Source organism: Chrysochloris asiatica, unplaced genomic scaffold (assembly GCF_000296735.1).
Source record: "Chrysochloris asiatica unplaced genomic scaffold, ChrAsi1.0 scaffold00052, whole genome shotgun sequence".
Lineage (NCBI taxonomy): Eukaryota > Metazoa > Chordata > Mammalia > Afrosoricida > Chrysochloridae > Chrysochloris > Chrysochloris asiatica.
In genome coordinates, this window is record NW_006408570.1 from 388,122 (window position 1) to 397,563 (window position 9,442).

Here is a 9,442-nt window from a genome sequence, read left to right on the forward strand (position 1 = left end):
GCTGGTGTGGCTGCTTGAATGGCTCAGTCTTGGGCTGGATTCTAGATGTAAATGATTAACTGTATGTGTCCTTGCTGACTTCTAGTTAGTGTGCTATTACATCTTGGTTAGTGCATGCTTCCCTGGAGGTGCAGCAGTTAAGTATTTGATTACTAATGGAAAGGTTAACAGTCTGAACCCACTAGCCACTCTGTGTATGTGGAAACCACCCTATGGGGCAGTTCTACTCTGTTCTCTAGAGTTGCCCTGAGTTGGAATTGACTTAATAGCAATGGGTTTGGTGGTGATTTCAGTTACTGTTTTTGTTTGCTTGTTTATTTTTAAACTATATTTAAAGTGATTGGATTTGGAGAATAAATCACATGGTCCGTGTACTTATAGCACAATATAGGCTCTTCTCTGTTACCGTATTGTACCCACGTGATGGGAAAAAATGTGTATAGTCTCCTGGACATATTTCTTTGGATCTGGTGCACATTCTAGGAAGATGCCAGGAAATCCTGCCTAGGACAAATGGCTAGAGGAGGGGGGCATTGACTGAGGTGATATACCTTGTAGGCGATCTTTGACCTTTGGATGCACTGTGTGGTTGAAAGCATTTGTAGATTCATGTGCCACAACTGGAACTAATGAGTGGGAATAAGGGTACCAAATTCATCTCAGCCTAAGGAGGAACATTCTTTTGGTGACCTGACTTCCCACTGCATAGGTAGCCTGGTGGTGTAGTCAGTTGCCCAGCAATAGTGATGTTTAGGGGGAGGAGGCTGTCACAGTGAACAGGTGATTCCTAAATTAAGTGGCTGGACCAAATTCTGCAGGCTCTTACTAAGGGTGAAGCATAGAGACTTTGTGACTTCTGGTTTCTTTCACTGTCCTACCTGAAGGCAGAAAAGAAGCATGTTTAAACTGTAGCAGAAACAGTTGAGATTTGGTATAAGGCAAGGTTTCTCTGGAGAGTATGCATTTAGTCTTAAAAGAAGACAGATGAGCATATGTTGAAGCCCCTTGGCTTGGCCATTGTACTGGGAAGCGTGGTGAGTTCTAGGATGCAGAAGGTGGTGTCTTGTCCTTGGAGCACAGCCAGCAAAGGTAACCACACAGAGGGATACATCTCTGATCTGTGCTGGGAGGGAATGGGCACGAGAAAATAGTTTTCAAGTGAGAATGTCTAGAATTTGCAGCTGGTGTGAAGCATAGTGAGGAAGGCACAGAGAGTACAGGGTGTTGGGTGGGGGGCGTGCTGCAGGATGCTCTCAGAGGCCCCATGGCTCGGGATGTCTGCTGGCCCTGGCGTCTGGAGTCCCTTTCTCCAGGGAGATCCCTTTGTGGATTCCATACCAACGAGTTTGTGTGCATCTCTGGGGAGCCTGTGAGGAGGGGTTATGTATGGCCAGGTTGCTGAGCCTGTTCTGGGGCTCCCAGTCTCCTGCCTGCAGTTGTTCCTGCCCGCCAGTTTTCTGTAAGACAGCAAGGGTGAGTGGGTGGCCAGGCTGGAGTGGATGGGGTGTAGAATTTGGTACTGTTTGTTGATGGCTCTCTCTTCTCCCAGACTCCTCTGGTCACTCACGCTAAAGGAGACTGGGGAAAGAAGTCCTAACCAGTTCCAGTAGGGCTGTGTCCTTCTGTCAGGGTTGTGATTGGTATGTGTGTGCTAAAGGGGGGAGGGTTAGCACAGGATCTTGAGCCCCGTGTTGGTGGTTCATTGCTCCTCACCCTCTTGGTCCCTAAGACAGGAGTAGAGAGAAAGGGGTATTTGTTAAGGGTTGGGACTCCAGGCCCAGGATTCAAGTAACTGCTCCATTTGGTGACCATAGAAGCCTAGTGGTACTGGGAAGCCTGTGTGGGGTGGAAGTGGATGAGATTGAATTTTTTACCTACCCCCTAATCTTGAAGTGGTGGGATGAGACTGAGAAGTGAGATGAATTGACTAGAGATGGCTATGTAAGAGTTTCTCCATCTGGGGTGGGCAGGGCTCAAGATATGAAGATCTTGGGAGCTTAAAGCAGGGACCGGGAGACTGGATGTGAGAGGGACACTGGGCTTAGCTAAGGGTGCAGCCATTGTCATAGGGGTCTGGCAGTGGGCTCAGCCAGAAGGCAGGTTCCCATTATACTAGTGTCTAACTGAGGAAACCTGCGGGGTGGGCCCCCTTTTCTTCTTTATTGTGTGTTTGGCCTGTTGTGGGTGTTCTGGGAAAGCCAGAAACTCTAGTTTCTGAGGACGCCCCAGCCCACAACTTTCAAGTCAAGCCATGTTCAAGGCACAGGGTTTGGGTGGGGATCCCTGTTGGAAGGCCCCCCACCCCCACCCCCGCCCCCCGAGGGCAGTGCTCTCCAGTGTCCTTGGGAGTGCAGGCTTATTATTGTCCTGAATGGTTTCCTGGGGAGACCCACCCTATCCCTACCCCATCCCTGCCTAAGGGAGCCAGGATCTGTGTGGAGAGACCCCAGGCAGCCCTTGGTGACACCCAGAATTGCCTCTGCTGCCTCTGCGGCTGCATTTCCAGCAGGGCTGCTTTTAGGGCTGGCCCCTGGGTGCCTTTGGTGAGGGGGTCACATACCCTACCAGGTACCGGAGGTGTGTGGGTGCTGAGAGTAGACATTCTAACAGGTTTCTTGTTATCCTCCGTTGTCATTTATACTACTACTCCAAGAAATGAGAGAGGCAGGCTCTCTCTGACTGACTGATGACAGTTTTTACAGGGGTCATAGAGCCAGATTGAGTTAGGATTCCAGGTAGCCAGCTTGACTCTGTCAGTGCTGGCTTTGTTTCCACCCCAGTGGCTCTGGTTGGCCTTTGTCTGGTCTCTTTTCTCTTTTCCAAACCAGCTAGTAATTTCTTTCCTGTCTCTGTAAGGCACTTTCTGATAGGTTCTTCAGGCTTAAACCCTGTGTGGGGTAAAATCGTCAACATGGGGTAGTGGAAAGAATACGTACTTAAGTTTGGATCTTGGCTGCAAAATGGGAATATTGCTTTCAGGGTGTGTATGAAGATGACCTTACCTCTGCCCTGGGGGGGGAGGTGCCTAATAATGTTAGGAACTGGGGATTCCCCTGGGTGCTCTGCCCTGGATGACTGAGCCCAGCCCATGTGTGTCTGGTTGTCTGTCCACTGAGGTGGGAGGGGGTGGTGTTCAGCAGGAGCGTTTCCAGTCTTGGCATTAACCAGGAGGCTCATGGTTTTGTCTCCCTCCACAGCCTGGACGTGTCTCCTCAGGTAGAACCTGACCCAGCCGCTCTTCCTCACCACCTCCCCTGCTCCCCCTGTTCTCCGGTCCCTGCCACTCCTGCTCCCACTGCTGCTCCCATGCTAAGCACTAACCTTTTTGCAGCCGCCTCCCCTGCTGCTGCCACTGCTGCTGCCGCCACCACCACCACCACCACCACTACCGCCACCCCAGAAGTCACCCTTGAAGCCATCCCATCTGGAGTCTCAGGGTTCACCAATCCGTTCTTCTCCTCCCTGCAGAGCAGCCCCTTCTTCAATGAGCTCGTAGCACTCAAAATACTAAACTGTCCTTCACCTGCTCCCTCTCTCCCTAGTGCCTCGAGGGCCAGCCCCACTCCCCAGGCCTTCCTGGGGAAAGCCCTGACTGAGTGGGACGACACCTTCAACATCTTTGCTGCCAGCAGGCTGTGTCCAGAGGCCAGGAGCGAAATCCTGGCCCCTGCAGGAGTGGGGCTGGAGGTGACTGGGCTGCAGGTCCCAGATCCCGGGGCCATGACAGTGAAGGCCACAGAGCCCCAGGGAGACCCTGAGGGAGGCGGAAGACGTGGGAGCAGCGTGTGGCTGGAGCCCAGGATGCCTGTGGACTTGGGACTGGACCACCAGAGTATGAGTTCGGACTTCCCGGCATCCTTTGGGTTGGTAGGGACCAGCCTGCCCTCTATGTCAGCCCAGCCGCACCTCAGAACCGTAGACTCTGAGCCTGGTAGGGAGACGCTGGCCCCAGGAGGGGACTCAGAGCAGAGTCCAGCTGACAGCGCGACATCTCTGTTCAGCTCCCCAGAAGTGATCAGTGTGTGGGAGAGGCTGCCTGGTCCAGATGACACCCCTGAGGGCCAGGACGAGGAAGCCTCCCAAAGTGACAGCCAGATTTTCCAGGAGCTCAATACAGTCAACGATTCCTGGCCTTGGGATGTGGTCACCGTTTCTCCTACAGCGGAACCATCCTACCCAGGCCTACATGGAGAGTTCGATGAGCTGCCTCCCCCTCAGGTGCAGCCAGAATCCCCAGAAACTGTGAGTCCCGTGGGGAGGGAGAAACTCCCCCCTCTGGAGTTGGAGCCAGAGCCTAACCTTGAGAGCATGTTGGAGGAGGAGCTACAACCCAGCATGCCACCTCCCAAGCCCCCAAGGCTCTTCATACCTGGAAGTTCCCAGGAGGAAGAGGAGGAGGAAAAGAAGACTTCAGGGAGGATTCGTACCTGGGGGCCAGAGACAAAAGAGAATGCTGCCCCAAGCACATTGGTTCTTGGCCCCCAGGAGGCTGAGGAGGAGGGAGAGAAGGCTGAGTCGGAGGAGTCTGATGACCATTCTTCTGAGACTTTGTTGGGCGAGCCAGTTCGGGAGGATGTCGCTGTGGAGGGTGCTAGCCCCGCTGTGTCAGGGTCCCACATGCCTCTCCCTGTCAGTTACCCTGAGGGTTCTGTCCCCACACCCTACTACTCAGAGAGCTTGGCTCTTCAGAGTCAGCAGATCTGGGGGACTCTGGAGAAAGGAGATTCGCACACAGCTCCTGAGGCCCAGAGTCAGGCACCAGCAGGAGAAGAGCTTAGGCCCCTGCCAGTAAGTGCCCAGCAGACTGACCTGTGGATCTCCCAGGATACTTTGAATCCCTTCTTGTCTCAAGGGAGTCAAGATCCCCCCAGTTTCCCTACCACATCCCCTCCAAGGTCCAGGGAGTCTTCCATCCACTCTGGTCCAGAAGAGCTGCCCACCCCTCCAGAACCTCCCTTTCCACTGCCCCCTCTCCCACCCTGGGCCAGCCACTTCTCTGATGGGCTTAGTCCTCAGTGCTCTTCCCTTTCTGGAGCCTGGCCCCCAACCTCTTCCTCCCCACCCCTGGGGGAGCCTTCCCCCACTGAGGGCTCTCCCTCCCCTGTCGGGGAGGACCACGCTGCAGCCACCCCAGCCTCCCCGCTTGTGCTTCTGCCCTTGGAGACACGACTAGTTGCGGAGCCACAGCCCAGTGCCAGGTGAGCGTCCTACCCCCCAGAACTTTCCCCAGGAAGAAGGGGTTGGAGCAGGGGGCAGGGTGTTGACATTTCAACCTCCCCCTTCCCAGGGCAGGTGAGGCTCTCCACCTCAGAGGCAGTACAGTGGGAGCTTCCTGTGGTCCCAGCTCTGAAGTTTCTTCCTCCTTGGGAACCTGAGCAAGGGGGATGCCTCTAGGAAAGACCCATGTGCCCCAGAAGTTTAGGGCTGACCAGATGAGGTGCAGGGGATGGAGCTGAGGGAATGCTAATGTGGCCCCTCCCAGATCACAGGTGCTCACTTTTGAGGACAGCTGTGGACTGCCTGGAGTGGGGTCACCTGCATGAAGCTTGTCGGGGCCATGTTCTGGAGCCTGATTTCTCAAGGGCAGGCTCTGTCAGAGCCAGAGAGCAGAATAAAAGTGGAGACTTTGAGCACAGATCCTGTTTCCTTTCAGTTTTCTGTCCAGATGGGCTTGGGGGAGCAGGCTGTGAAAGGCAGAGACACAGAGGAAGGACCATTGTTTAGGGCAGAGAAGAAGCTGGAAACGCCTTGAGAGAGAGAGGCAGAGAGAGAACAAAAATGCAATACTGACTGTACATGTTACCCTCAGAAAAAGGGCTGGACTGCATCAAGTGCTTCATTAGTCTGTGTTTTGTGCCTTTCAGGGGTTGGTCCTGAGGCTTGTAGGACTGTGCTGAGTGGACAGTGGATGCCTGTGTGATTGTGGATTTGCTCACTGGTCTGATTTAGACGTGTGAGGCTGTGACCTCCTCAAGTGACCAGAGTTGAGTCTGGAGATACAGGCTGCTGGGAGATAATCAGGTGTGACTTGGTAGGGGTAGCAAAGTCCAGAGGGGCAATTGTGCTCTAGGAGGCAGGGAGCTGAGCCAGCTGCTAGCCTTGATGACCAGGCCGGGTGCAAATTGGGAGAGCAGGCCAGGCTCCTGCCTTCAGTCTTCCAAATGTAGTGAGTATTTACAGTAGAAGCACTGGGCAGAGGTGGGATACACTGCCCCTGTTGTACTCCCAAGGAATTCCCAGTCTAGAGGGGAGGGAGGTCCTGGGAGATCCTCAGGCTTCTGCTGCAAGTGGTGGTTGGTGGTGCTGTCCCTCTAAGGAGGGGGATGAGCGGGGACTGTGAGTGCTTCCTTGCTGTGTGTCTGTGGCATCTGTGGCCCATGCTGCTGGACTCTAGCACCACTTCTCATCATCACACCTGCCTTGTTCATTTTCCTTTTCTTGTCTTCATGTCTGTACTTGGTGTGATCCTTACACCACACCAGTAGAACTATCCCCATTTTACAGGTGAGAAAATGGGGTCCACAAGAACTGTAGGCCCAGGTTCCCTTAGATGGATAAGGGCAATGTGACCCAGAGCCTGGGACTCCTGGCTCCTTATTCAGGGTGTTTTTATGCCGTCCTGGTAATCCCCCACTTCTGCACAATCCATAGGTAACATCAGAGCTGCTTTTATTGCCACCATCCTTAATTCAGATTCCTAGGTGGGAGAAAAGGACAGAGATACATTCTTCTTTCCCCTTCTGTCTGCCTCAGACTGGGCTCTCTGCCATGCCTGCCAATTTTTGAGGACAAATCATAGCTTTCTCCTGAGTTTCTCTGGATCTGGGTAAAGCTCAGGGCCTTGGTCAGTTTGTTTCCTATATCTGAATGGTCCAATTGCTCTGTAAGATTGCATTTGTAAAAGGGACCCTAGAGACAGGTCAGTTGATAGGGGGCATGATGCTTAGGTAACTGTCATAGTTGGAGAGTCTGGAGGATCCCAGAGGAGGGTCATTTCAGTCAGCCTGAGGGCAGTCTGTAAAGATTCCTGTAGGGGGTGGTCTTGCAAGAATGAATAGGAATAATAAGGTCAAGAACATGAGGAAGGAGAAGTGCTCCAGACAGAGGAGTGGCTTTTGTGAGAGCAGAGAGATAGGAGATAGCTAGTTCTCCCAGGATTGAGGGAGGATGGGCCTGAGGAGAGGGTGGTGGTAGTGGTGGTCGTTAAGTGCTGTGGAATTGATTCCGACTCATAGCAACTTTGTTTAGGGTTTCTGAGGAGCAGCTGGTGAGTTTGAGCTACTGACCAGTACTTTATCCCACTGGGGCCAGATTGTGTTAAGGCTTCTGTTTTCTTCCATTGATAAGGAGCCATTAAAGGACGTTTCATCACTGGAGAGGCCTGAAATTACTATCCAGTAGTAAAATGGGGAAATGGGTGGCCGCTGAGGCTGGAAGGAAGGTTTAGCTAGCACTGGCTTGGAGAGGAGGGGACATCATAGGGTTTAACCATTTGTTGGGACTAAGCAGGAGAGTCAGAGGCTGGCAGTGCTACCCAGGATAGATGGGAGCACAGCAGGAAGGGCAGGCGTGAAGGAGGTGTGATGCCCCTGACATGCTTCCCTCCCCATCCCCCACCCCCAAAGTAGAGAGTGCCAGTCCAGGATTGCCCACATGGACCTAGAGCTTAGGGGCCAGGTCTGGGAGTGGTGGTGGTGGGAGCCAATGAGGTAGAAAGAGAACAAAAGGGCAGACTAGACTAGCAGCAACTAAGACTGAGAAGGGGTTGTCAGAGGTCAGAAAACCTCTGATGTCTTGAAACAAAAGGAGAAAAGAACGCCAGAAGAAGGATTAAATAGTCCCCCAGGTTCAGCCCCACAGAGAGGTTGGTAAGGTGAGCACCTGAGGGGCTTGGTGACCTCAGCAAGCAAGAACACTTCTGGTGACTGGTAGGACTGACATCCTAGTTTAATGCATTGAGGAATTAGAGATAAACTGTTGTTTACACACTCTAAGGAATCTTGGCTGAGAAGGAAGGAGAGGAGAGAGGGTATTAACTAAGGAATGAGAGTGAACACAGGGTCAGGAGATGGTTTCTCAGGTCTGTTTAAATGCTGATGGGAAGCAGCCAATAGGGAGTGAGATAGGTGTCTCCCCCTCCCACCCACCCCCACGGGTTTGGCCCACAGAAAGCAGATGAGCTGGGAAGCCTCATAGTTCTAGAGCTGGTTGGTCACAGTGTAGAAGAGGAGGGAGGGGAGATGGGGCTGTAGGTGGGTAGTGTGTGGAATGGCTTTTGCTTTGCTTTCTCTGTGAAGGGGCAGTGTTGTCTGAGGAAGGGAACAGAGGAGGGGCAGGTGGTGAGGACTGAGGAGGCTAGTGAAGATGAGTTCCTGAGGCGTGTGGGCGCAACTGCCCTAGAGACCTTGACTATAGGAGCCGCCACCCCAAGTGGAGTGGCTAGCAGACCTGGAGGCTCCACTGAGAAGGTGGCCTTACCTTTTCTTTACGAAGCCCATCCCTCTCCATGACCCATTTCTTGTCTGTCTCCACAGTCCCCACCCTGTGAAGCCCCTCAGTGCTACCCCTGTGGAGGGCAGCCCTGACAGGAAGCCTCCCCGCTCCAGTCTGAGCACAGCCCTGAGCAGTGGTCTGGAGAAGCTTAAAACAGTCACATCTGGCAGTGTTCAGCCTGTGGTTCCTGCCCCCCAGGTTGGCCATGCTGTGGAAACCAAGAGGCTGAAGGTGAGGCCCAGCAGGGCTCTGGGAGTCATCAGAGCAGAACCCATGATTCCAGAGGAGTTCTCGCTTCTTCACTGGGTTGGAGAGCCCTGGTTGGGGTACTGGGAAGGCTTCAGGACACTCCACAAGTCTGAAGCCAATTGGCCACCCATGACAATGGAGACAGAGGCGGTTCTAGGGGCGGTGGGACAGGAGGGGTGGTGACTGGGACTGCCCAGGAGTGCCCTTCTTACTCTCTGTCTGGCCTCAGGACTCAGGTGTGCTGGACCAGTCTGCCAAGTACTACCACCTGACACATGACGAGCTGATTGGCCTGCTCTTGCAGCGGGAGCGGGAGCTGAGTCAGCGGGATGAGCACGTGCAGGAGCTGGAAAGCTACATAGACCGGCTGCTGGTGCGCATCATGGAGACCTCACCCACACTGCTGCAGATCCCCACTGTTCCCCCCAAGTAACCTTTCCTCCCCTACCCCAAACAGGGCTCAGCCGCGCCCCCGCCCCATGCTGAGCTCGCTCAGGGTGCAGTGTCCTGGACCCTCCCTGCTCCCCTTTCCCTCCTTCCTCCACTGGAACTGCTGGAAGAGGTGCTCTTTGGACTCCTATTGTAAGGCACCAAGTACCATGTACAACTCATGTATCTCTAGACCTCCTTCCTACCTGCCTGTTTTCAGATTCCTTATTAGCTTTGGGGGCCCCAGGGAGCTGAGACAAGAAATTGAACC

General features: G+C 53.6%; 1 protein-coding gene across 1 annotated transcript in view; it reads left to right on the forward strand.

Moving 5' to 3' along the window:
* RAB11FIP5 (RAB11 family interacting protein 5 (class I)) overlaps positions 1-9,175 on the forward strand; it is a 63,219-nt gene extending 54,044 nt beyond the window's left edge. Inside the window, exons 4-5 of the mRNA XM_006862887.1 lie at positions 8,535-8,724; positions 8,972-9,175. Coding sequence (XP_006862949.1) covers positions 8,535-8,724; positions 8,972-9,175 — 394 coding nt within the window. The remainder of the gene's footprint in view (positions 1-8,534; positions 8,725-8,971) is intronic.
* The last annotated feature ends 267 nt before the right edge of the window (positions 9,176-9,442 follow it).